At 36.0% G+C, this 27,992-nt stretch overlaps 2 protein-coding genes across 2 annotated transcripts; both read left to right on the forward strand.

Annotated features, from left to right (window-relative positions):
• The first annotated feature begins 1,788 nt into the window (after window positions 1-1,788).
• xndc1 (xrcc1 N-terminal domain containing 1) lies at window positions 1,789-7,658 on the forward strand. The gene is made up of 9 exons (XM_048166197.1): window positions 1,789-1,907; window positions 2,453-2,594; window positions 2,691-2,846; window positions 4,481-4,653; window positions 4,780-4,862; window positions 4,952-5,112; window positions 5,199-5,265; window positions 7,097-7,281; window positions 7,408-7,658. Exons 1-9 carry the CDS (start codon window positions 1,848-1,850, stop codon window positions 7,656-7,658), a joined length of 1,278 nt encoding a protein of 425 aa, XP_048022154.1. The 5' UTR covers window positions 1,789-1,847.
• On the forward strand, window positions 7,605-27,981 carry trpc2b (transient receptor potential cation channel subfamily C member 2b). The gene is made up of 14 exons (XM_048166193.1): window positions 7,605-7,719; window positions 8,995-9,021; window positions 11,728-12,420; window positions 13,292-13,501; window positions 13,598-13,762; window positions 16,934-17,108; window positions 21,897-22,097; window positions 22,189-22,351; window positions 22,458-22,550; window positions 22,845-23,037; window positions 23,124-23,251; window positions 23,395-23,470; window positions 23,572-23,686; window positions 26,363-27,981. The coding sequence occupies exons 2-14, from the start codon at window positions 9,007-9,009 to the stop codon at window positions 27,262-27,264; spliced, it is 3,129 nt and encodes a 1,042-aa protein (XP_048022150.1). The 5' UTR covers window positions 7,605-7,719; window positions 8,995-9,006; the 3' UTR covers window positions 27,265-27,981.
• Window positions 27,982-27,992: the final 11 nt, after the last annotated feature.

Consider the following 27,992-nt stretch of genomic DNA (forward strand, 5'->3'; position numbering starts at 1 on the left):
CTATATTTTCTTTCTCTTTGTATTTTTATATCAATATTGTACAATATCATTCTATTCAGTTCAATGTGATAAACAAGTTAGGTCAAAAAGTAGTCTCATTATATTACCAAAAATATGTAATGTAATGGATTATGTTATTAACTACAATTTTTGTAATTTGGAATCAGTAATGGACTACAATTTGTAAGTATCTACCCAGAAATACAAATATAGCCTACATTTCAGCTTCCACATTTTACATTTCTTGCCTATAAAAAATATGCAAGTACAAGCAGTACAAAATCAGGATAGTAGTTTCACAAATTTACATATACCAAGTACACTTTGTTGTGCAAATATGTCAAATTTCACATATATTTATGAATATTCATCATATTCAATTAAAAAAATAGCATACTTTGAAAAATATGTTTGAAAACTATGTAATTATAGACCCATTATTTTTCAAAGTACAAGAAAGGTGTATTAATACTTTATGGTTACATCACATCAATTTTAAAAATAAATTGTAAACTATTTATTATATTTTTTTAGCATGCAGTTGTTTTTGTTCTAAGTGTGTTTTGCTGTATTTTGTATGGTAGATGAATGTAACTGTTATTGCAAAGCAGAGATTATACACACTGCTATCTCGCACAACAAATCTGCTTTTCAAATATGTGGTCAGCTTGTTTTGTCTTATCTTTAACTAAAACTGTTAATAAAGGGACATTCTTGCAGCATGTTTTTATTTCTAAGAATTTAGGTACAAATCATTGCGAATTATTTCAGTGGAATATAAATAAAAAACTTCAGTATAGTGATTTTGCCAAGCATTTCAGCTTAGTAACTGGAGTTTAAAGCTACTTTCACCAACCAGAGACTCATGGTTTGTTTACCAGTTGTTTCCTGTCTTTTCTGTTCATGTAGTTCACTGACAATCTATACCATTCCAATAAGCTTATGTGCTTAAAGACTTTTCTAAATCAACCTAGAGGGAAAATTCATGCATGTATAGTGTTTATTGGATTTCCTGTTTGTGCAGGATGATGGTATGTAGATGACAAGGATGGGAGACAGATGTTTTGATTACTGGAGTGCGATCCCTGGGTTACAGCGGCCCCCTGATTCCCCACACCCACATACTCTACAGGAGGGGCTGAAAACAGCTGGAAAAGGGAAAGTCTTCGCACTCATTTGCAAATGGTCCAAATTATCTATTTGATTTCCCACTCAATGCAATGGTCAACTAAACCCATCAGGTTTTGGTTTCACTCGGGATACACATGTAAGATCAGGTGCAGATATTTTATCATATAGTGAACATATTTTTAACATTAACAATTCTTCATGAAAAAAAGGAATGATTTCCCCCCCTCATTGTTAGTAGACTGACTTAATGGTTTGTTCTACCAGGGTTTAAAGTAGCCTGTTTTTAATGTGCACCAAGCACAGCATAACTCCCCTTGTAAGGGGCAGATATATGTCTGCAGCTGTCTTCAGCTTTTCCGACTGGGTGAATTCTGTACACTAGCTTACAGAACAGCTGAGCATCAAAGCCAATGAGTTTAACATACTGGAATGGAGTAAGAACTGGAAATATGAATCTGTAGGCCTAAGTGGACAAACATGACATATGTTATGAGTTTATACTCATATATATATTTATTTATTTATTTTTATTTTTTTTCCAGAAAATGATTTTGAAAATAGATAAAAAATATAGGCTCTATATATGAAGGCCACGAGAGGGCATCATCTTATTTGTTGTGTCTGAACCGGATGAGGCGACGCAGTGGGCGGAGTTATTTGAGTTCAGGCGGGAAAAACGAATACGTGATGACGCAATACGTACGCTGTCACGTTGAATGGTTGTTTTTGCGATGGCTCCCATCAAAATAAAACATATCGTCTCGTTTACATCACAGGTAAATGTCTGGTCGATATTGCATGTATACGGCAATTAATAAGTACTTGTAATATTTAACATTTTATAATAACTTTCATGATCAATATTACGTAATGATGAAGAGTTCTTATACACATTCAAATAATGTTTTATATAAACTAACCCCGCCTCTGTACATTGACAATACAGAGATACAAAAAAATACATATTATGAATCAAAGTTATTTCATTTCTAACTCCCTAAATGTGCTTATAAGATGCTTAGCATGTTATTAAGTAATTGGGTAACACTTTATTTTACAGTGTCATTGTTACACATGTAGTTACTATAGTAATAACGATCAATTTTGCTTTAATTACATGCAACTAACCGTTAACCAAACCCTAATTATAACCCTATAGTAAGTACATGTAGTTACTTAATATTACTGAGTAATTACTGTGTAACAAAGACACCTTAAAATAAAGTGTAACCAGTAATTGTTATGTATGTAATAAAGTATGTAATAATGTGAGTACTGATAGTTATCAAATAACATTCTCTCTTACACGACTGAATTGCAGGATATTAAGAATGGCGTGGATAATCTGTGTGATGGCAGTGACAGCAGCAGGCCGTGGTTGTGCAGTATCCAGGACCGCAGTGGAGTGCTCAGGGTGGAGTTACAGATGGAGCGAGTATCTTCTATAGGATTCATTGATGTTGGTGTGTTTGTTAACATGAAATCTTACACTATAATCTGATATGTATTCTTGACATATTAATGTTCATGGTCTTCCTTTTTTTTGTTCGTTTGTAAAGGCAACTGTGGCTCTGCATTCATTCAGGTTGATGTCGGCCGCTCCTCGTGGTCATTAGACCATCCCTATGTCACCCTGCTGCCCACTGCAACCCTCATGAGTCCAGCAGACTCGAAACAGGGCACTGGCCGCCAAAATGTGCGCATGTTTAAAAAAGGTAAAACGAGAAAAATCCCTCAACCTTTTGGTGTTTCTCACTGAGGGGTCACATTTGTGATCCTCAGGGGTCAAAACAGACCAAAGACAATAAGCGTAACATTTTAAAACAAAAAATAAATGTACTATATTTTGTTTTCATAATTTTTTCTTTAATATTTTGTATTTTCAGCAGATTTTATGGTACTAGGTACATGTTCATCTCTAAATTATGCACCATTTATATCTATAAATAAAATAATACAAATACAACAATAATATTTATTATTATTATTTATAATTAATACAGCAGTTAAAAGTAGAGCAAAGGTATTTAAAATCCAAAGCATGCAAGATCTGATGGGAATCAAAATGAAATGTATCCCTTAGTTGATTATAATAGTATTTTATAATAATAATAATAGTAATAATACATTTTATAAGGAGTGACTAATTAATTAGTACATAATTAGTTACTTTTATGAGGTTTTACATTTGGATATATATTTAAACATTATCAGAGACTACTTCATTGTGGCCGATTTGTAGTTTGTATCCCAAGAAATTGCTCTGTATTTTTGTATTTCCCATTTATTTTTTAATGCATTTTTGATCATGAAGTTCACAAGTGTGACTTTTTTTTATAGTTGGCATGAAATGGAAGTTATGATTTGTGATTTTGAGTGAAATGGCTTCTTGAACAAGAAAAATATGTAGGGCGGGACTTGATTTTGTCCATCAGGAATTGATTGGATGGTTGTGGTTTACTATTGCTGTGATGTCATGTGAGTGACAGGTTGTCCCGCCCTCGAACCAGTAAACAAATCATCTGCAAGAAGGAGGGGAAGTTATTTTGATTAAAGATTTTGAGGGCACATGAATTTAAAAAAATAATTATGTGCACAGTGAATTCATTTATAATAAATACTGCAATATTACTTTAAAAAGTGGTTAATTTTGAATTCTGGGTGACTTTAAAGGATTAGTTCACTTCAGAATTAAAATTTCCTGATAATTGACTCACCCCCATGTCATCCAGGATGTTTATGTCTTTCTTTCTTCGGTTGAAAATTAAAGTTCGAGAAAAACATTTCAGGATTTTTCTCCATATAGTGGACTTCAAAGGAGATCAACGGGTTGAAGGTCCAAATTGCAGTTTCAATGCAGTTTCAAAGGGCTCTACACAATCCCAGTTGAGGAATAAGGGTCTTATTTAGCAAAACCATCAGTCATTTTCTAAAAAAAACTAGATGAGACCCTTATTCCTCAGCTGGGGTCATGTAGAGCCCTTTGAAGCTGTGTTGAAAATGCAATTTGGACCTTCAACCCGTTGATCTCCATTGAAATCCAGTAATTTACTGAGTAAATTATCAGGAAATTTTAATTCTAAAGTGAACTAATCCTGTAAGACTATTTTGCCCTTTCTATCAATGTCCATGATTTTTTTTTGTTTTCATATAGCAAGTACCACATAAGTCACCAAGTTTCATTCCATTTCGATTAAGTAAAAAATTCAAAACATAAAATTGTTTGGTCTAAAATGACTGAAGACCACCAGAGGGTTAAATCTGTGAACTGTATGCAAATGCATAAGACTTAATTGTGTTCATTCACACTGAAAGACTAAGATAATGTCTTAAATGTCTTCATGTCCAGCTGATTTTCTCCCTGAGGCAGCAAATGAGAGCTGGGACAGACTGCGAGTCACCTGCACTCAACCATTCAACAAACGGTCACAATTTGGTCTGTCCTTTCTGCGCATCCGCACCATGGAAGACGAGGCTGAAGATGCCTCAGCGCAACATGAAGATATTGCTGTTGAAAATCTGGTGAGAGGTTTCATAAAGGTTTCATCACCTTGTGTTTAAAACAAATGTGCATTTTCTTATATCATATATCTAGTGGCACAGCAGCCATTACAATTGGGTTCAATTGTTATGAATTGTGTTTCACAGCACACGCCAGAGAAGATGACATCCGTGATGGAGTGGCTTTCCAGCCCAGCTATCCAAAACACGTTTTTTGGTCGAATCACAGGGTGTGTGAATTAAGTGTCGTACACTTCATTTCAAAACTAAATGTGTATTTTCACGGTAGTCAGAAGGCACTCTGTACTCTCTCTGACAGGGATGACTCCTCAGATGCCCAAAGGAATGCTGGGAGTTTGAGTCGGGCAGAGCGCATGGTCATAGCCGCCCACTCTAACAGACGGTCTTTGTCAACATCCCCGTGCAGTACCACATCCAGCACAACACCTCAGCGAGGCGATAATATAAAAACCCCACCAGGCAAGTTATTATTTGGTCACCATGCAGACAAAGCAAAAATAAAGAATGCTTTCAGTGGATCAAATAAATGTTGTTTCTACACTCAGGTGAATTTAGGACTTCCAGTGACCAAATGAGAACCCCTCAAGAGCAAAGGAGGAAGTCTAAGGCACGGTATGCATTGAGAAAAATTACTGGGCTGCGTTTCCCAAAAGCACCGTAAGTTTAAGCCACCAATGGTCTCTACGATCAACTTAGCTGGTCAAACGCAGCCCCGGTTAGATATGAAGGACAAACAAATTGGGGTTTGTACAGTTTTTTTTTTCGATTCAGAATACCAAAAAAAGCACATTTTGACTTTTACAGTTTTTTTATTTTTAGTTTTATTCAGCACAGATGCATTAAAATGATCAAAAGTGACATTAAAGACATTTATAATGTTGCTAAAGATTTCGATTTTGAATAAATGTTGTTCTTTTGAACATTCTATTCATCAAAGAATCATCAAGAGAAAAAAAAAAGTTCCACGGATTTGGAAAAGTTCCATTGATAATAATAATAAATGTTTCAGCATATTAGAATGATTTCTGAAGGATCATGTGACACTGAAGACTGGAGTAATGATGCTGAAAAATCAGGAATAAATTTCATTTTAAAATATATTAAAATAGAAAACAGTTATTTTAAATTGTAATATTTCACTAGTTTTCACAGTTAGGATTATAAAAAACAAAACATTTGTTAAAGGTGCCATCGAACGTTTTTTTACAAGATATAATATAAGTCTAAGGTGTCCCCTGAATGTGTCTGTGAAGTTGCAGCTCAAAATACCCCATAGATTTTTTTTAATTCATTTTTGTAACAGCCTATTTTGGGGCATAATTAGAAATGCGCCGATTCATGCTGCGGCCCCTTTAAATGCTTGCACTCTCCGCCCCCGGAGCTCGCGCTTGCCTTAAACAGTGCATAAACAAAGTTTACACAGCTAATATAACCCTCAAAATGGATCTTTACAAAGTGTTCGTCATGCATACTGCATGCATGCGTCGGATTATGTGAGTATTGTATTTATTTGGATGTTTACATTTGATTCTGAATGAGTTTGAGGTTTTGCTCCGTGGCTAACGGCTAATGCTACACTGTTGGAGAGATTTATAAAGAATGAAGTTGTGTTTGTGCATTATACAGACTGCAAGTGTTTAAAAATGAAAATAGCGATGCTCTTGTCTCCGTGAATACAGTAAGAAACGATGGTAACTTTAACCACATTTAACAGTACATTAGCAAAATGCTAACGAAACATTTAGAAAGACAATTTACAAATATCACTAAAAATATCATGTAATCATGGATCATGTCAGTTATTATTTCTCCATCTGCCATTTTTCGCTGTTGTCCTTGCTTGCTTACCTAGTCTGATGATTCAGCTGTGCACATCCAGACGTTAATACTGGCTGCCCTTGTCTAATGCCTTGAACATGGGCTGGCATATGCAAATATTGGGGGTGTACATATTAATGATCCCGACTGTTACGTAACAGTCGGTGTTATGTTGAGATTCGCCTGTTCTTCGGAGGTCTTTTAAACAAATGAGATTTATATAAGAAGGAGGAAACAATGTCATTTCCATGTACTGAACTCTTGTTATTTAACTATGCCAATATAAATTCAATTTTTAATTTTAGGGCACCTTTAAATTTTTATTATGTTTCATATGTATTGTGTATTATATTTATCATGATGGAGAACGTCAGGTTTTACACAAATTTATGGAGGTTACGCATCTCTAATGCAACTGTCATTAAAGCAAAATACATAAAGGTAGTTTCAATCATATTGTTATGCTGATTATATAATATTAATTTGTAAGGAAATTTTCTTAAATTAGAAAAATGCTACACTTTTCATTAGTGGTCCCAAACTCTCTGAATCCTGTTGAATATATTCTTCAATCTGTTTATAATTTGTAGACCCATATATTCTGTTTTTGATGGTGGTTATTCAGGCAGAGCCTCATAAACCGTGGCACTCCACTGAAGAGATCCAGACCTGCAGCATCCGCACATGAACCCACCTCAACAAGCCCACCCAAAAGTGTCAGCAGACACACTCAGAGCCCATTGGACACACAGGAATCTGCCCACCAGGCTCCACAGAGCTCACCTGAGACCAGATGTCCTCTTTGTGGAGGTGACGTGATTGTGTACATGCACCTTTGGAAAGGAATTTTGCAAGTGAATCGATCTGCCGTCCATTTTGGCTCATAATTTACTTCTCACAAGCTCCTCTTCTTTCTTTTGCTTTTTGTCCTTGTAGAATCCTTCAGTCCTGATTACCTGCCGTTCCATGCTTCCACCTGCCTGGATTGTGATCCAGCGGAGCTCATGGGAGTCAGAGAAACAGAGGTCATGAGCTCACGGCACAGCTCTTATGTTTTTGGCTCTGGCACAGATGAGCATATGGTTCCATGTCCTCTTTGCTCCTTCCGATTCCCCCCAGACTGTATCCAGCAGCACGCCAGCAACTGTGGTGACACAGTCGAGCCAAGCACTGTGTGGCTGAACTGAGAGAAGAGCATTGTGGTCTGAGGAAACCTTTTCAAAATAGCAACATGCAAATAGAAATCAGGTATTCTCTTGGTTTTTCTGGCCTTGCCAGTAAACATTGTGTGCCCTACTGGCTTATGAATTTTGGAAAATATGCATTCTTCCCTAAAAAGACTATTTTTATTTTTATGGAGACAATTATAACAATGGTCATTATGTTTATACTGTATGTCATGGGGGCATTTGACTGGCAAACATGTTTGGACTGTAAAATGTTTGTTGTCGTATCTGCCATTCACTCTCTTTGTGGTATCAATTAGAATGTCAAATGAAACCATTCTAATAATACATTTTTCTCACTTTCTCTACAACAAAATAAATACATTTTTTGGATTAAAAATGATATATAAATATTCATACTCTACTGTTGAAAAGCTTGTGGTCGGTAAGATGTTTTAATTTTTGAAAGAAGTGTGCTTATGCTCATCAAGGCTGCATTTATTTGATCAAAATACAGTCAAAAAAGAAGGAATATTAATATTAATAAATATTAATAGAATTTATGTTATTTATTTATTATTTTCAGATGAATTTTCAGCATCATTACTCCAGTCTTCAGTGTCACATGATCATTCTAATATGCTGAACTGCTGCTCAAGAAAATAATGTTAACAAATACAACTCTTGATTTTAATAATGTATTAGTAAATGTTGAAATGAATATTAACAAAGATTAATAAATGCTGTAGTTCATTATTAGTTCATGTTAACTAATGAACCTTATTGTAAAGTGTTACCCCCCCCCCCCCAAAAAAACCCCTTACTGACCCCAAACATTTAATTGGTAGTGCATCACTTACTTTATAATAAAAGAAAAGAAAGAATTATTTTACAGTAATTTATCTAATTAATTTTCAAACAGTTGGCCTGAAACGCTCTCACACTGACCCTGTGTCATGGGGCCATCCTTATTGTTGAGCCCTGATGTTTACAGAGGTGTTGAAAGGAGGAAGTGCACTGATGGGGGAGTGGAAATTCAGAAGTCCTTAGTGAGCTCTAATGGGATGCAACATAGTGTTACGGTTGCGTTTTTAATTGGCCGTGTCCTTCGGGGAATTGTACCTGTTATTTGGTTTGTTCAGAATGAAATCATTCAGCCGTGTGTTGACTCCTCAGTGGTGGCAAACCAGTGGACTCTCATGATTAGTGTCTTAATCACTCTCTTCAGATCAGGATTAGAGCCTCATAAAACAGCGGTACTGACTGGCTTTTGGAGCTTCTTTGTTTGCTTTTTTGGCATACAGTGGACATGTGAGACATCCATTGATACAAGCCCACTGTAATATTTATTTCTCAGGTGTGTCTGAAGATGGAAAACCTCACGGTAAGAAATATGCATTTTATTTTGTTAATTTATTGTGTAAGCATGAGTGAAAGTGAAATGATATCTATGATAAGGAAGTTTAGGTTATGTAGCAATCTGCTCATTTTGTTTCTAACATTTTTCCTGACTGTTCTTTTGCAGCTCAGCACATTGTGATTTGTTGATTTTTCCCCAGTTTGAATGAGTTTGTGTGGAAAGATACTAATAGAAATACTATTTTGCATTTTTTCTAATTTATTAAAATTATTCCATTCTTTTGCAAATTCAATTATCAGCATAGAGTGAAAAGTCCTAAATCCTAAAACAGTGATTCTTAACCTTTTTCTCTCTAAGGCCTCCCATTGTCAAAGACAATATTTGAAGAACCCCCAAGATATCTCTAGTATTTTTGCTTTATTGACAAAGAAGCTGCTTGTTTTCTATTTTTTTTTTTTTTTTACAGAAACTAATAATTAATAATAATTAATATAATTCAATTCTAGATGTTTCAGTAACTGAATGTTTTCAAGGTTTACACATTTTTATTGCCAGTGAATATACATGACATTTCTAGTCATCATTTTCTAGACTTTTCCAGGTCTAGAAAATAATCAATTTTAAAATTTTCAAGATCATGAGAATCATGTTGATTAAATTAAAATGCCAGTTGTTGAAGGAACGAATTAAAATAAGAAATGTCAGTTAGCATCTTGATTTTTATCTACAAATGTGTTGGCTCAAAAACAAAAAAATTAACACAACAATTTGCTTTTTTTTTTTTGAGTTATGACAACTTGAATTTATGTTCAACTAACAAGCTACATTGAGTTAGAGGAACTCAATTTGTAGCATAAACAAATTTTTTAAGTTGATAACTCAAAAAAATTAAGTTGCTCCAACTACCAGAGTTGTAGCCCTGGAACCAATTAATTTTTATCTATTTCAGTTCAAATCAACAGCTATCATAGCACATGTTAACATAACTTATTTAACATGTATATTTAATGAACAAGTAAGATATCGTTAGCGCAGTCATTGCTTATAGAGCCAATATAGTGTTTACCTTCATGTACAGTACAGTCCAAAAGTTTGGAACCACTAAGATTTTTAATGTTTTTAAAAGAAGTTTCGTCTGCTCACCAAGGCTACATTTATTTAATTAAAAATACAGTAAAAACAGTAATATTGTGAAATATTATTACAATTTAAAATAACTGTTTTCTATTTGAATATATTTCACAAAGTAATTTATTCCTGTGATGCAAAGCTGAATTTTCAGCATCATTTCTCCAGTCTTCAGTGTCACATGATCCTTCAGAAATCATTCTAATATGCTGATTTGCTGCTCAAGAAACATTTAATATTGTACACAATTTGTACACAAAATATTTGTGTACAATATTTTTTTTCAGGATTATTTGATGAATAGAAAGTTCAAAAGAACAGTGTTTATCTGAAATCTAATCTTTTGTAACATTATAAATGTCTTTACTGCCACTTTTGATTGATTTAATGCATCCTTGCTGAATAAAAGTATTCATTTCTTTAATTTCTTTAAAAAAAAAAAAAAAAAAAATTCTTACTGACCCCAAACTTTTGAACGGTAGTGTATAATGCTACAGAAGCTTTGTATTTCAGATAAATGCTGTTCTTTTGAACTTTCTATTCATCAAGGAATCCTGAAAAAAAAAGTACACAACTGTTTTCAACAATAATTGAAAATAATCATAAATGTTTATTGAGCAGCAAATCAGCATATTAGAATGATTTCTGAAGGATCATGTGACACTGAAGACTGGAGTAACGATGTTGAAAATTCAGCTTTGCCATCACAGGAATAAATTACTTTGTGAAATATATTCAAATAGAAAACAGTTATTTTAAATTGTAATAATATTTCACAATATTACTGTTTTTTACTGTATTTTTAATTAAATAAATGTAGCCTTGGTGAGCAGACGAAACTTCTTTTAAAAACATTAAAAATCTTAGTGGTTCCAAACTTTTGGACTGTACTGTATCTACTCTTCAGAACAATGGTAACCACAAAAACTTCAACATTACAGAAACTCTTTTAAATGTCAAACATAACAGCATTAAACACTAACAGGTCTTTCCCTTCACTAAAAACAAATTAAGACTTAATTTCAACACGTATTCTCATCCAGTCCTTTACAAAGCATGCTGGGAACTAGAAATCCACTGCCTAATTTCTGAAGTTATCAAGACAATTTCATTAAGTTACTACAACCTAACTTTTCAAATAAATGCCAATTAATGCAGAAATTTGAGTTGTGGTAACTTGTGGTAACATGTCCCCTGAATTACTTTTTAGAGTGTGTCTTATTTTGTCTTGTTTTAAATCAATTTAAAGCATCTTGTTGCCCCTTGGAAGAATTTTGAGTCCCCCTAGTTGGTTTTGCCCCCCAGTTGAGAAGTGAACTACTATTAGAAGTCCTAAAACTTGATGTTGAATCCCACATTTTTAGTATGGACACTTGGACATTTGTTATCTTAATTTTTTAAATGAACATATAATGTGTGACATTGCATAGTAATACTTTAGTTTTTAGAAAATTAAAATGACAGTGTTTAAAGCAGTGAAATGCTAGAAGAACAGACAGACGTCTAGCCCTCTGTGAAACAGAACCTCGTATTTCAGTTTGACGGATAGTTTTGTGTTGTTACTGTATGTATTAAAATGATTTTTATCTTCCCTTTGAATAGCCTGAACAATGGCGCGAGATTGTGAACAAAAAGTTTCGCTTCCCTCCGGAGCTCCTCGGCGCCATCCGAGAGGGGAACATAAACATGGTTTCTTCATTGCTGAAGACAGGTGACGGTATCATCCGTCAGCTGGATGACTCTGAGGACAGGCAATGGAGAGAATCGCTGAACTTGTCCATCCGACTGGGCAATGAGGACACCATGGACACCCTTCTCCAAGGGGTCAAGTTTGACTTCCGGCAGATTCACGAAGCTCTTCTGGTGGCAGTGGACACCAACCAGCCTCGTGTGGTCAAGCGCCTCCTGGACCGGCTGGATCTAGAGAAGGGAAACAAGATGGATGTGCGCTCTTTCTCTATGGCCATTTTTGACCACTCCATTGATGATTCCCAGTTTGCACCTGGAGTGACACCATTGACACTGGCCTGTCAGAAGGATCTATATGAAATTGTAACAATGCTCAATCAGAAAGGTCACGAAATTCCTTGGCCTCATAAAATCTCATGCGCATGTCTGGAGTGCACAAACGGACGGCAATACGATTTGCTCAAGTTCTCGTTGTCCCGTATCAACACCTACCGAGGTATTGCCAGCCGTGCTTACCTGTCCATCACCGCAGAAGATGCCATGCTCAGTGCCTTTCGACTCAGCCGGGATCTCCGCAAGCTGTCTAAGAAGGAACCTGAGTTTAAGGTTGAGTAAAGCAGGGCTCTTCTTTCTCTAGGAGGCCTCTAGATATTTTTCATAGTAGTGGCTAAATCCTTCATGGATAATTTTTACAAAATAAATGTATTAGAAGATATTATATAAAACATTCCATAAACTGATCAATGATGTGACACTCATTTATATTAATTCACTCAAAAATACATAAAAAATGCAATTTGATGATCAGCATATGAGCATGATTTAATTGTCTGTATTAAAATTAGTTTTGATATTTTTTAAGTAGAATAAAGTAAAAAAATGAATAAAGAAAAAGAATTTTTAACAAAGCTGCTGAAAAAATTTTTGTATTGAATCAAATCAAAAGTCATGTGGTCTAACTAACATGCAGAAAAGTGCAGGGAAAAAAGCATAAAATATGATAATCATAAAGAGACTCCTGTAGACCCTCATGACTTTGTTAAAGTCTCTTAAAATATCAAATCATTTGATTTTTTTAAAAGTTCATTCAGAATGTAAAATGTCATTTGGTGTAACTCCCAAAAAACGTAATAATGTTAATAATTCATTTGTAAAAAACAAAATTAACTTTAAAAATGTATTTGAATTTTTGTTTTTTTGAAAATAATGATTTTATTAAAATTAAAATACTTGTTATTTGATGGTTGCACCACATGACATTTTTAAAGTTATTACATTTAAAGTTTTCTTGAAAATGATGTAAATGTTTTCCAAAACCATATGAAACCAACATAAATACAAAGAACACATTTCTAAGAACTTAGTACCTGTGTCAAGAATTTCATTTTTTTTATAGTGGTCATTCTCTTATATTTCATTGACCCAAACTTCGGCATGATAACAATGGCATATTTTTGGTCTCCTTTGCTTCATACAGCCTCAGTATCTTAGCCTTGAGCAGGTGTGTCAGGAGTTTGCTGTGGAGCTGCTTGGAATGTGCCGGAACCAAAGCGAGGTCACCACCATCCTGAACAGCTGTGGGAATCTGGATGAGGGCAGCGAGGATGAGCTGGACCAGCAGGCGTTTGAGGAGGGCATTCCAAACCTTGCTCGCTTAAGGCTTGCCGTCAACTACAATCAAAAACAAGTAGGACCCAAAGCTTTAACACCTCAGAACAAGAAAAAGCTGCATTTTTATTTATGTATGCATTTGGCTAACCATTGGCTTCTTTTTGTACCGCAGTTTGTAGCCCACCCGATCTGCCAGCAGGTGCTCTCCTCCATCTGGTGTGGGAGCCTTTCAGGTTGGAGGGGCAGCAGAACGGCATGGAAGATTCTTGTGTCTTTGGGGATCTTCTTGACCATGCCTATCCTTTGCCTTATCTACTGGCTCGCACCAAAGTCAAAGGTTTGCCAAATATATGAAAATATTAAAAAATTATTTTTGCTGCTTGTTCAAATAACTTTATTACAATGGATCAGTTATTTTGATGATCCCCTTTAGGTATTATGCTGTCTATAAGTAACATTGCACCTACATGTCAACTAACTCTCATTATAAAATGGTTAGTTCCTGTCCTTGAATCTGATTGGTCAGTTCTATGTATCACTACACAACACCCGAGTGAGTGAGTTTATTACCTGCATTCAGATTTAGCATTTTCCTTCAGGTCAGTCCTATGTTCATAATAAAAAATCTATTTAAATGTCCGCTGCAATATCTTGTCCTTTTAACAGTAAAGGGGTTTTCCCGTGACTGACAGCGCTAGTCAAAGCATTTATCAGTTGCGTCTTGTTCCGTGTTCACAACAATTCAGTCTTTTCAATGTAAAAGTCTTTGCTACTGACTGACACACTCATAAGCACAGTCTTTGCCGCCATCTAATGGCGTAATAATGTAACTTCTGTTGCTGTTCATGGTCAGGGACTATTTTTCCCAGCGGAAGGAAGGCTTTTAGTGATTTTACTTCATGAAAGTTGCATTGATACATATTTAACCATAAGAAATAAGCTACTCGAGGCTAGTGTGAGTGTATCATGAATAAGTCAGGGCTGAAGGGGTTGCAGGCACTTGTTCACGATGCAGCACAGCCTCTCGTACCTTATTGCTTACTTAGACCATTAGTTGAGTATTAGTAGACCAGTAGATGTAGGGCTAGAATAAAGGGTAACACTTTAGTTTAGGGCACGGGTAGGTAAGTTCGGTCCTAGTGAGCCGCTGTCATGCAGAGTTTGGCTCCAACCCTGAAAAAAAATCCCACCTGCCTATAGCCTTAGTAAGACATTAGCTCGTTCAGGTGTGTTTAATTAGGTTTGGAGCAAAATTCTGCAGGACAGCAGCTCACTAGGACCGAACTTGCCTAAACCCCTGGTTTAGGGTCCAATTCTCACTAGTTGCTTATTAGCATGCATATTACTAGGAAATTGGCTGTTTATTAGTAGTTATGAAGCACATATTCTCCATGACCATTTTCTACATCCCTTAATCCTGTACCCAATACCTAAATTTAACAACTACCTTACTAACTATTAATAAGCAGTAATTAGGAGATTATTGAGGCAAAAGTCATAGTTAAGAGTTAGTTAATAGTTAGAATTGGATCCTAAACTAAAGTATACCTGAAAAAAGTGTTAAAGGTGCCGAAGAACATGTTTTTAAAATATGTAATATAAGTCTAAGGTGTCCCCTGAATGTGTCTGTGAAGTTTCAGCGCAAAATACCCCATATTTGTTTTTTATTAATTTTTTTAACTGCCTATTTTGGGGCATCATTATAAATGCGCCGATTCAGGGTGTGCGGCCCTTTAATTCTCGTGCTCCACGCCCCAAGAGCTCGCGCTTGCCTTAAACAACATAAAAAAAGTTCACACAGCTAATATAACCCTCAAAATGGATCTTTACAAAGTGTTCGTCATGCAACATGTCTAATCCCGTAAGTATAGTATTTATTTGGATGTTTACATTTGATTCTGAATGAGTTTGATTGCGCTCCATGGCTAAAGTTAACATTACACACTGTTGGAGAGATTTATAAAGAATGAAGTTGTGTTTATGAATTATACAGACTGCAAGTGTTTAAAAGATGAAAATAACGACAGTCTTGTCTCCGTGAATACAGTAAGAAACGATGGTAACCACATTTAACAGTACATTAGCAACATGCTAACGAAACATTTAGAAAGACAATTTACAAACACCAATAAAAATATCATGATATCATGGATCATGTCAGTTATTATCGCTCCATCTGCCATTTTTCGCTGTTGTCCTTGCTTGCTTACCTAGTCTGATGATTCGGCTGTGCACAGATCCAGACGTTAATACTGGCTGCCCTTGTGTAATGCCTTGATCATGAGCTGGCATATGCAAATGTTTGGGGCGTACATATTAATGATCCCGACTGTTACGTAACAGTCAGTGTTATGTTGAGATTCTCCTGTTCTTTGGAGGTCTTTTAAACAAATGAGATTTATATAAGAAGGAGGAAACAATGGAGTTTGAGACTCACTGTATGTCATTTCCATGTACTGAACTCTTGTTATTCAACTATGCCGAGGTAAATTCAATTTTTGAATCTAGAGCACCTTTAAGGTTAGTAGAATAAGTTGACATGTACTTGCAAAGTTATTTAGTCAGTTATTTTATGTGTTTTGGGGACCATCAAAATAAAGATATTGAGCAGACAGTCTACTAATAATCATCTAATACTCTAATGAGAGTTAGTTGACATGTAGGTGCAGTGTTACAGAATGTCTAAAAGGGACAATCAAAATGAACTGTTACCTTAAAATGAGTTAATGCATTAATTTATTTTATGTTTCTACTTAAATCTACTTAAATATGCAAAATTTAAGTTACTACCTAATCATTTTTGTAGCATTAACTGAAACTGGGCAGTGGATTTTTAGTTTCCAGCATGCTTTGTAACAATGCTCAATCAGAAAGGTCACGAAATGTTGAATGTTATTTTATGTGTGAAAGACCTGTTATTGCTTAATATGTTCAGTGACACTTAAAAGAGTTTCTGTTGTGTTGGTTTTTGTGGTTACCGTTGTGCTGAAGAATAAGAGCGTGAGGTTTGGTTGTCAGTGGCTACAGGAATTAATAGCATATCTTGCTCCACTCAGTGAGTAATAGCTGTACATGTTGATTGCAAATGTTTGTTATGCTAGGTACAAAATCTATTTTAAATGTGCAATAACAATCAGGAGTTTATATTACTCACTTATATTAAGTAATTAGATGTGTAATGTATTGACAAATGTTAGTTAGATTTAACCTAATTTCTTTTAGTGTGTCATAGCTGTTAAATTTAGGTAGTCTACACATGAACACATCAACACATGGGATAAAATCTATCCAAACAAACAAATGGCAAATTGTTACCTGAATAGTCAGTTTTATTTAATAGATGCTACAGGTTTGTTTATACAGTGTAACAGACTTTCATCTATATAGGGTCGCTGGGATGCCTGAATCTATCCCAGCATCTCAACACCCTGGACAGATGGCCAGTCCATCAAGGACTATTCTAATGGGTTTTTCTACTTGTGATCTTATGTTTTTTTTTTTATCTCAGTTGGGGAAGATTCTAAAGATCCCAGTGATTAAATTCCTCCTCCATTCGGCTTCATATATGTGGTTCCTGATCACGCTATTGGGGGAATCCATTGCTATGGAGGTGTATCGGGACAGCTTTGCCTCTCGTCAGCACACCATCCTGCACAGCTCCTTCCACATGGTCTGGGTGGTTGGTAGGTCCCAGGAACCTCATTTCTTGAAAAATGGTTATGAGAAATTGATTGGAATACAGTTCTAGATTCATTTTGCTGCAAGATCTTCATTTTCGAGCGCATGAAATGGTTACAAATACATTTATTCAAAATGTATTCAAAAATACAAAATGCAATGTATACATATGATGATCAGTATATGATCATATTTCAAATTTCTGTATTAAAAAAACAGTGAAACCAGCTGAAAGGCTGTTGAACGTCTGCACCACATAATATTAGAAAATTTCTTGCAAAACATACTTTATTTAGAGGCCAAAATACAAAGACAAGACATTTTTGATTCACATCATCATCAATGTTGTAACAGACAGTAGCACACCTGATTCTGTTTACATAATATATCTTTTACCATTACATCCAATAAAGTAAACTCAAAAAGTTAATAAAAAAAAATTAATATACCTTAAAGGGTTAGTTCACCCAAAAATGAAAATTCTGTCATTTATTACTTACCCTCATGCCGTTCTACACCCGTAAGACCTTCGTTCATCTTCAGAACACAAATTAAGATATTTTTGTTGAAATCCGATGGCTCCGTGAGGCCTCCATAGGGAGCAATGACATTTCCTCTCTCAAGATCCATAAAGGTACTAAAAACATATTTAAATCGGTTCATGTGAGTACAGTGGTTCAATATTAATATTATAAAGCAACGAGAATATTTTTGGTGCGCCAAAAAAAAGCAAAATAACGACTTATTTAGTGATGGCCGATTTCAAAACACTGCTTCAGGAAGCTTCGGAGCACAGATGAATCAGTGTGTCGAATCTGCTGTTCGGAGCGCCAAAGTCACGTGATTTCAGCCGTTGGCAGTTTGACACGCAATCTGAATCATGATTCGACGCACTGATTCATTTGTGCTCCGAATCTTCCTGAAGCAGTGTTTTGAAATCGGCCATCACTAAATAAGTCGTTATTTTGGGTTTTTTGGCGCACCAAAAATATTCTCGTTGCTTTATAATATTAATATTGAACCACTGTACTCACATGAACCGATTTAAATATGTTTTTAGTACCTTTATGGATCTTGAGAGAGGAAGTGTCATTGCTCCCTATGGAGGCCTCACTGAGCCATCGGATTTCAACTAAAATATCTTAATTTGTGTTCCAAAGATTAACAAAGGTTTTACGGATGTGGAACGGCATGAGGGTGAGTGATAAATGACAGAATTTTCATTTTTGGGTGAACTAAACCTAAACCTTTAATAGCATAAAATAAATGTTAGTGTACACTCCAAGTTAAGTATATCAGACTGCGCAAAAAATACAAACATTTGCATAAAGTTAAAAAATGTCAGAGTGAGACAACTGTCCTGACATTATAATGAAAGAAGCCTAAAAAAAATAATTAAACCATTTAATGTATTGTATAGTTTGGCATATTTTATTTTAACTGTATTTCTAAGCAAAATGCTGCTTATTAATATTTGTTAACTTTTGTCCTTCAAATCAAAGTCATGGTCCAACCAACATGCAGAAACATGCAAAAATCATAAAAGAAAATGACTACTGTCAAGGTCAAAAAATCCGTTTCCTTTTGGGAATTTGTCGCATCGCATCCAGTGTAGACAATATCACTGATTTTAATGGGTTCTACTGTCTTGTGATGCGTTGCGTCACGCTGCTTGCGTCCGGTGTAGACACGATGTTAGGATTTTATTCATATATAAACATTGATCAGAGAAATAAACAGAAGCTCAACCGAACCTGCTTAATGAGCTAGAACAAACTTCAAGGGTTAGTTCACACAAAAATGAAAATTCTGTCATTTATTACTGTCTGAGAGGTTTCTGATCCCTCATAGAGATCCAACACAACTACCACATCAAGGTCCAGAAAGGTAGGGAAAAAAACATCATTAAAGTACTCCATGTGACTCCAATGGTTTAACCTCAATTTTATGAAGCGATGCAAGTGCTTTGTTTGCGCAAAAAAATCCCCCATAATTTACCACTTTAACAAATTATTGATATGCAACACGCATTCACGAGAGCTTCACGACGCATGCGTGTTGTGTTCAAACTCGTGCGTCAAGCGACGTGAATGCTTTGTTTGCACAAAAAAAAACGTTAAATGCTCTTTACATTTCAGCTCTGCTTGCTTGTGTATGAGACTTTGAAGAAAGTCAGTCTTGAACCTTGATTCTAGTTAGTGTGGACGTATGTGTAATGAGGGGTCGACAGAATGAGGATCCATTTGCAGCTTTTATTAATAACAATCGTAGTCGTACAAACAGGGTCGATGAACAGCAGACAGGGTAATGGAGATAAGACAGTAATCAGAGAAGTAAGGCAGGCGTGGGGTCGAGGCAGTAAACAATAGTCCATGAAACAATGCAAAGGGTCAGGGGTAGGCAGCAATAATCCACACGTGAGAAAACAGTCCAAAGTCAAACACAGTAATCCAAGAGAAAATAGAACGCTCAGAAATGTTAGCCAGGGCAAAAACAAGACTTCGCAAAGTGTGTGTGTGAAATGGTCTCTTAAATAGTTCAGGTAATGAGGTTAGCTCTCGCGTGAACACAACACACATGCTCTCTTGAACTCTCACGCATGTGCATGAGCTAACGTTGCGTGAACACGTAACACGTGTATTTTTTTTTTTTGTGAAACAAAGCACTCACGTCACTTCATAAAATTGAGTTTAAAGGGATAGTTCACCCAAAAATGAAAATGTGATGTTTATCTGCTTACCCCCAGAGCATCCAAGATGTAGGTGTCTTTGTTTGTTCAGTAGAACACAAATGATGATTTTTAACTGCAACCGTTGCCATCTGTCAGTGGTATAATGCAAGTCAGCGGGAACTTGGACTATAAGAGTAAATAAAACACGACAGACAAATCCAAATTAAACCCTTTGGCTCGTGACGACACATTGATGTCTTAAGACACGAAACGATCGGTTTGTGCGAGAAACCGAACAGTATTTATATCATTTTTTACCTCTACTACACCATTATGTCCAACTGCATTCATCACTCGATTTGTGAGGTCTGATCGCGCTCTGACAACGGCAGTGATGTCTCGCTCTCATTGAAGCATATGCGCGAGACATCACTGCAGCTGTCAGAGCGCGATCAGACATCACGAATCAAGTGATGAATGCAGTTGGACATAGTGGTGTATTAGAGGTAAAAAATGATATAAATGCTGTTCGGTTTCTCGTACAAACCGATCGTTTCGTGTCTAAGGACATCAATGTGTCGTCACGAGCCGCAGGGTTTAATTTGGATTTGTCTGTCGTGTTTTATTTACTCTTATAGTCCAAGTTCCCGCTGACTTGCATTATACCACTGACAGATGGCAGCGGTTGGAGTTAAAAATCATAATTTGTGTTCTACTGAAGAAACGAAGACACCTACATCTTGGATGCGCTGGGGGTAAGCAGATAAACATCAAATTTTCATTTTTGGGTGAACTATCCCTTTAAGTCACTGGAGTCACAAGGAGTACTTTAATGATGTCTTTACTACCTTTCTGGACCTTTTAATGGTAGTTGTGTTTGATCTCTATGGAGGAACAGAAACCTCTCAGACTTCATCAAAAAGATCTTAATTTGTGTTCCGAAGATGAACAAAGGTCTTACAGGTGTGGAACAACATGAGGGTGAGTAATAAATGACAGAATTTTCATTTTTGGGTGAACTAACCCTTTAAGCCAAGGTTAGTTCAAGTTGTAAATTGTCATGTGGTGTGACTCCCCCAAAAAATAATTATATGAATGAACAATTCATATTTGCAAAAAAAATAAAAAATAATACAAAACGAATATTTGAAAAACATTTTGATGAAGATGTGTACACTCACTTGTAAATACAGTTCTGCATTCATATTGCCGTAACTTCAGGTCTGGCCTGGCAGTATAATATAGATTTTTTTGTTTTGACAATGTCGGATCATCTGTATGCAAAAATGCAAAGGAAAAACTTTAAACTTTTCAGTTTTTAGTACATCGTTGTCGTGTACAAGTACCCTCAGAATTATCTGTTTCTATGGTAACAGAGCCCTGCACATGACATGCAAACAATATATATATATTAATTTTATTGAAACAAGGGAACAAATTATTACAATGTGGCCACGATTTAGTAAAACGAGGTAACGAATAGTTACTTAAAGGGTTAGTTCACCCAAAAATTAAAATTCTGTCATTTATTACTCACCCTCATGTTGTAAGACCTTCATCAATCTTCAGAACACAAATTAAGATATTTTTGTTGAAATCCGATGGCTCCGTGAGGCCTGCATCGCCAGCAATGACATTTCCTCTCTCAAGATCCATTAATGTACTAAAAACATATTTAAATCAGTTCATGTGAGTACAGTGGTTCTATCTTAATATTATAAAGCGATGAGAATATTTTTGGTGCGCCAAAAAAACAAAATAACGACTTATTTAGAGATGGCCGATTTCAAAACACTGCTTCAGGAAGCTTCAGAGCGTAATGAATCTTTTGTGTCGAATCAGCGGTTCGGAGCACCAAAGTCATGTGATTTCAGCAGTTTGACACGTGATCCGAATCATGATTCGACACAAAAGATTCATAACGCTCCGAAGCTTCCTGAAGCAGTGTTTTGAAATCAGCCATCACTATATAAGTCATTATTTTGTTTTTTTTGGCACACCAAAAATATTCTTAATGTCTTAATGTTTAGGTTTTGCCATAACTTCAGGTCTGCATTTTTTGAGCATTACACATGAAACATTATAAAACAATAATTTAGTAATTAATAATCATTTACAACAGGTTTTTTCTGGTTCGAGTGTAAGGAGGTTTGGATCGAAGGCTTGAAGAGTTACTTCCTGGACTGGTGGAACTGTCTGGATGTGATGGTTCTTAGCATGTACCTGGCTTCATTCGCCCTGAGAGTGGTCATCATGCTCAAGGTCCACTTCCTCTGCCAGTTACCCGACAACCAGGATGAGTGTGTCTACTTTAACGGCACTTGTGAGAGAATATACTTCACCAAGCCTCACAATTTATCCTGCAATACGGCAGCTGATTGGCCTAAAACAGTAACGTATTTCTGGCTTTACAGTGCGTGATGAGTGGCATCAGGAGGATCCCCAGTTCATCGCTGAGGTGCTGTTTGCAGTGACCAGCATGCTGAGTTTCACTCGCTTGGCCTACATCCTGCCAGCACACGAGTCTCTAGGTACCCTGCAGATCTCCATTGGAAAGATGATTGACGACATGATGAGGTATTCAACTGCGACAAGATCCAGTCGTGTCAATTATAAAGATTAACACTATCTTGAGAAGCACATTCTGATGCTCTTTGTTCAAGATGCTTCTTTTTCTCTTCAGATTTATGTTCATTTTGGTGATCATTGGAACCGCCTTCCTGTGTGGCATCAACAATGTCTATGTCCCATTTATGATCTCCCCTAATCTCGGAAGGTATTTCCCAGCTAACATTGTGCGAACATTAAGGAAATGTTACTTTTATTTCAAAAACGTCCAACTAAAATGTTTCAGAAAAAAAAGAAGGTTCCATGAATTATGTATAAAAGATTTTGAGAACATTGTTAAATACAGATAACTGAACGACGGTTACAGGAAGAATGTTTGTTCTTAACTTGAGAGAACCTTGATTGAGCTTAAAGTTCTGAGAAGCTTCAGAAATCTAATCAATGAGCTGAATTTGAGACAATCTTCATAATGGAACAACGCCACATCTGCTTACATTTACAGATTAAATGAAACCTTCAGCTTCCTCTTCTGGACAATGTTTGGTATGGCCGACCAGACCTATGTGGACATGCCTGAGTTTGTTTTGGCCGAGTTTGTTGGAAGAATCCTTTATGGCATCTACACACTGATCATTGTCATTGTACTTCTAAACATGCTCATTGCCATGATCACCAACTCTTTTCAGAAAATTGAGGTAAGCTGGAGGAACTGAGCCTGATGTAACATGTGTACAGTAGAAATATAGGCTTGGTGTTTGACTTAAACTGTTCATCCCTGTAGGATGATGCTGATGTAGAGTGGAAATTCGCCCGTTCAAAGCTCTACCTGAGTTACTTCAGAGAAGGACTGACTATGCCTGTCCCCTTCAACATCATCCCCTCTCCAAAGGCCTTTTTCTATCTTTTAAGGTTGCTTATTTTCTCATTGGATGGAGTCATTTGATGGAGGACTAGGACATAAAAGTGGCACTTTTTTAAGTGTTTATTTTAAACAAATTGTAAAAGGGATATTCATTTTAATTCTAACAGTTTTTCCCCCCTTTATATTTAAGAGGAATCGTCAGACGGATCTGCTGCTGCTGCTTCAACTGTAACTCTGCTCCAGACTATCCTCCACTCACATCTATGGTACACTTTTCAGTCTTTCAAGATTAGAAAATAAATTACTGTGTAGCTTGTTGGACAAAACCCTTGCTTCCTTTTGCTTTGTTTGAAATGCGACACTGAAGGATGACAAGGGCTCAGGGGAGAACCGGATTCCCTACAGACAGCAGGTCATTCGTGCTCTGGTTCAGCGCTATATCGAATCTGCCAGGAGAGAGTTTGAAGAGGCCAAACGCAAAGGTATGGCTGACAAGGTGTTTCGGTATGGCTATCTGTTTATCATGGTTTGTTATAGACCCCATCCATTGGATTTGATTAGTTTAGTCTGTTAGTTGTGAGGTCATCTCTGTGCTTGTGTACTTGTAAAAGCTGTCAAAATGTACTTTTAGCAGACATTTTAAATGTACCAGCTTCTCTTAATATCAATAATTCATGTCAACAAGGCCATGCAAGTCATTATGTGTTCAGTCTATAGGCTGTGTTTCTTTACAAAGTGCCATCGCCATCTACTGGCCTGGCAGTATAATATAGATTTTTTTGTTTTGACAATGTCGGATCATCTGTATGCAAAAATGCAAAGGAAAAACTTTAAACTTTTCAGTTTTTAGTACATCGTTGTCGTGTACAAGTACCCTCAGAATTATGTGTTTCTATGGTAACAGAGCCCTGCACATGACATGCAAACTAAACAAAGGTTTAGTTCACCCAAAAATGAAAATTCTGTCATTTATTACTCACCCTCATGCCGTTCCACACCCGTAAGACCTTCGTTAATCTTCGGAACACAAATTAAGATATTTTTGTTGAAATCCGATGGCTCCGTGAGGCCTCCATTGACAGCAATGACATTTCCTCTCTCAAGATCCATTAATGTACTAAAAACATATTTAAATCAGTTCATGTGAGTACAGTGGTTTAATATTAATATTATAAAGTGACGAGAATATTTTTGGTGTGCCAAAAAAAAAAAAAAAATAAAAATAACGATATAGTGATGGCCGATTTCAAAACACTGCTTCAGGAAGTTTCAGAGCGTAATGAATCTTTTGTGTTGAATCAGCGGTTCGGAGCACCAAAGTCACGTGATTTCAGCAGTTTGGCGGTTTGACACGCGATCCGAATCCCTGATTCGACACAAAAGATTCATAACGCTACGAAGCTTCCTGAAGTAGTGTTTTGAAATCGGCCATCACTAAATAAGTCATTATTTTGTGTTTTTTTGGCGCACCAAAAATATTCTCGTTGCTTTATAATATTAATATTGAACCACTGTACTCACATGAACTGATTTAAATATGTTTTTAGTACATTAATGGTTCTTGAGAGAGGAAGTGTCATTGCTCCCTATGGAGGCCTCACGGAGCCATCGGACAACAACAATAATATCTTAAGGTTAATTAATTAACTAATTTACTGCTGAAACGGCCACCATTTTGAGTATTAAAGGATTAGTTCACTTCTGAATGAAAATTTCATGATAATTAACTCACCCCCAATGTCATCCGAGATGTTCATGTCTTTCTTTCTTCAGTCGAAAAGAAATTAAGGTTTTTGATGAAAACATTCCAGGATTATTCTCTTTATAGTGGACTTCAATGGCCTCAGAACGGTTGAAGGTCAAAATTACAGTTTCAGTGCAGCTTCAAAGCGTTCTACACAATCCCAGACGAGGATTAAGGGTCTTATCTAGAGAAACCATTAGTATTAGTAAATACTCAAATTAACATTAACAAAGATTAATAAATGCTGTAGAAGTGCAGTTCATTATTTATGTTAATGTTAACATATGAAAATGTATTGTGAGGAGCTGTCTTAGAGCTTGGCTTAAAGGATTAGTTCACTTTTAAATAAAATTTTCCTGACAATTTACTCACCCCCATGTCATCCAAGATGTTCATGTCTTTCTTTCGTCAGTCAAAAAGAAATGAAGGTTTTTGAGGAAAACATTCCAGGACTTTTCTCTATGTAGTGGATTTCAATAGCTACCAACAAGTTGAAGGTCAAAATTACAGTTTCATTGCAGCTTCAAAGGGCTTTAAACGATACCAGATGAGTAATGAGGGTCTTATCTAGCGAAATGATCGGTCATTTTCGAAAAAAATACAACCGTTGCTTTATAAACACAAAATATCGCCTTGAACATACTTCCCGTTTCCGCATTCTTCAAAACACTTACGCTGAATGTCCTATTCTACTTACGGAACGAACGCGGCGCCAGTTTCATTTTTTTCCGTAAGTAGAATAGGACATTCAGCGTAAGTGTTTTGAAGAATGCGGAAACGAGGAATTACGATCAAGGCGATATTTTGTGTTTATAAAGCAACGGTTGTATTTTTTTCGAAAATGACTGATCAATGAAGTCCACTATAAGGAGTATAATCCTGGAATGTTTTCATCAAAACCTTAATTTCTTTTCGACTGAAGAAAGAAAGACATGAACATCTTGGATGACATGGGGGTGAGTAAATTATCAGGAAAAGTTTATTTAAAAGTGAACTAATCCTTTAATTACAAAAGTGAATATTCTTCATAAAAATGCCCATGGAATTTTTATTAATTTAATGGCTTTTCCTGGGTCTAGAAAACACACTTTTAACACCAGGTTTCCTCATATATTTATTTTTTCAAGACTGGGGGAATTCTGGTTCTTCAAAGAAAAAGAAAAAATGTATAGCCTGAAAATAAGAAATATCTTGATTTTTAGATTTTGTCCTATTTTAATGCTCGTTTTGTCTTATTGTAAGTAATCTTGAGGCCCCCTTGGAAGTTTGCTGAGGCCTCCCGGTTAAGAAACACTGTTTCATATAATTTCTATGAAATATTTGCATTTATATAGCGAAACATATATCTATACACATATTGTAGTTTTCACATGCAGTGAAAATGCTGAAATGATCTGGAATGTCTTTCCTGCAGACGTTGGGAACAGGATCACAGAGCTGAGTAAAGTGATCGGCCAGCTACACGCTGAAATGAAGCAGATTCACACGACCATGTTTGACTACTCAGACAACACCATAGCAGACCCATCAGGAGGCTCTTCTTTCTTGGGAAAGTACATCCTCGGAGCCAAAAACAACTTCAAGGGCTTCAACAACAACGAGAGAAAGACTGCTCCATTTCATGAGCCCGTACACCATGAAGAACCAGCGGAGACTGTAGAAGAGAAGGAAGAAGAGACTGTAGACGTGCAGGAGTCAACGACCACTGACACGGAGGCAGACAGGAAGTCAAATGAAGAGCAAAGCAGTGAGGGAGAAATAGATAATGCTGTGGATGACATGAATGGGACAGAGGAGGGAGGAAATGAGACAGGAATTGATGATGTCATTGAGATTAGCATGGAGGAGAAGGAGGAGGAGGAGGAGGAGGGCGCTGAAAAGAATACAGATACAGAGAATACAAGTGAGACAGTCATAGATATAGAGTCCAATTCAGACATTGAGAGTGAAGCCAGTGGAAAAAGAGAAGATGAGGTGATATCAGAGACAGCCGAAGATAATAGAGAGGAATTGAATACAGATGAGGCAACAGGTGGATCAGATCTAAATGAAGCGGAGACAGAGGAAAATGGAGAAGTTGAGGAAAATAATGGAATGATAGAAGATATAAATGAGGACATTAAGTTTGATCTGAGTCAGACAAACCTAGTGAGTTTTTTAGCAAAGAGGATAGAGGAAAAGCTAGAGAAGAAAATCCTAAAAGAGACGAATTTCACTTTCAGTGGAAACCAAGTCTCATCTCCAACTGGCAGCGATGATTCCCAGGACACTGGTTTTGGTTCTCAAGAATTTGAACCCTCAACTAGTAGCCCTTAAACACAGCAATACATTTTTCCAAGATTAGTTCAAAACAACTAGCTTGTGTGAACCATAAACCTAGTTGAAATCATTTTTTAGTGTTTTAAGATAATAAAATGTGTTATGTTACAGTGGCCTCAGAAAGTATTTGGACACATTTGTCACACTTGAAATGTCTTAATGTTAGGTTTAGGGTTACATTTGAAAACAAAATATCAACCCAAGTCGCATCTGAAAACAAATGATGCTAGTGTGTTTAGCTTTTCTCAAAAGTAACTTTTAGTGAACTCCGTTTCACACAGGTTTAGCTCATCACATTATCTATGAACATGTTCCACTGAAAATTTATAGGCAGAAAGTGTCTGAATACTAATAATTTAGAATAATATAACTATTGTTTTATCATTTGAAAGTTTGTTTCACTTGTTCTGCAATGCTGTTCAAAAGTTTAGGGTCAGTAATTTATTTATTTTTTTTCGGAAATCAGCAACGTATAATTAAATTGATTGAAAAAGTGACAGTAAAACATTTGCATTGTTACACACAAATATATTTACATATTCCAAATAAATGCTGTTCTTTCGACTTTCTGTCCATCAAAGAATACTGAAAAAAATGTAACATTGTCTCCACAAAAATATTTAGTTACATATACGCATTACCAACATTTTATCATGTAGGCTTTTAGACCTCAAACAAATAATTGAATAGTAATTTATAGTGTATATATATATATACACACACTG

The sequence above is a fragment of the Megalobrama amblycephala genome, linkage group LG18 (assembly GCF_018812025.1).
Source record: "Megalobrama amblycephala isolate DHTTF-2021 linkage group LG18, ASM1881202v1, whole genome shotgun sequence".
Lineage (NCBI taxonomy): Eukaryota > Metazoa > Chordata > Actinopteri > Cypriniformes > Xenocyprididae > Megalobrama > Megalobrama amblycephala.

What these genes read in the sequence shown, in the direction of transcription:
- xndc1 (XM_048166197.1), top strand. Translation starts at nt 1,848, where the DNA reads ATGGTTGTTTTTGCGATGGCTCCCATCAAAATAAAACATATCGTCTCG. An exon ending in TATAGGATTCATTGATGTTG is followed by an intron (nt 2,595 to 2,690) that starts GTGTGTTTGTTA and finishes TCGTTTGTAAAG; the next exon opens with GCAACTGTGGCTCTGCATTC. An exon ending in TAATATAAAAACCCCACCAG is followed by an intron (nt 5,113 to 5,198) that starts GCAAGTTATTAT and finishes TTCTACACTCAG; the next exon opens with GTGAATTTAGGACTTCCAGT.
- trpc2b (XM_048166193.1), top strand. An exon ending in GCCTTTTTCTATCTTTTAAG is followed by an intron (nt 23,252 to 23,394) that starts GTTGCTTATTTT and finishes TTTATATTTAAG; the next exon opens with AGGAATCGTCAGACGGATCT. An exon ending in ATCCTCCACTCACATCTATG is followed by an intron (nt 23,471 to 23,571) that starts GTACACTTTTCA and finishes GCGACACTGAAG; the next exon opens with GATGACAAGGGCTCAGGGGA.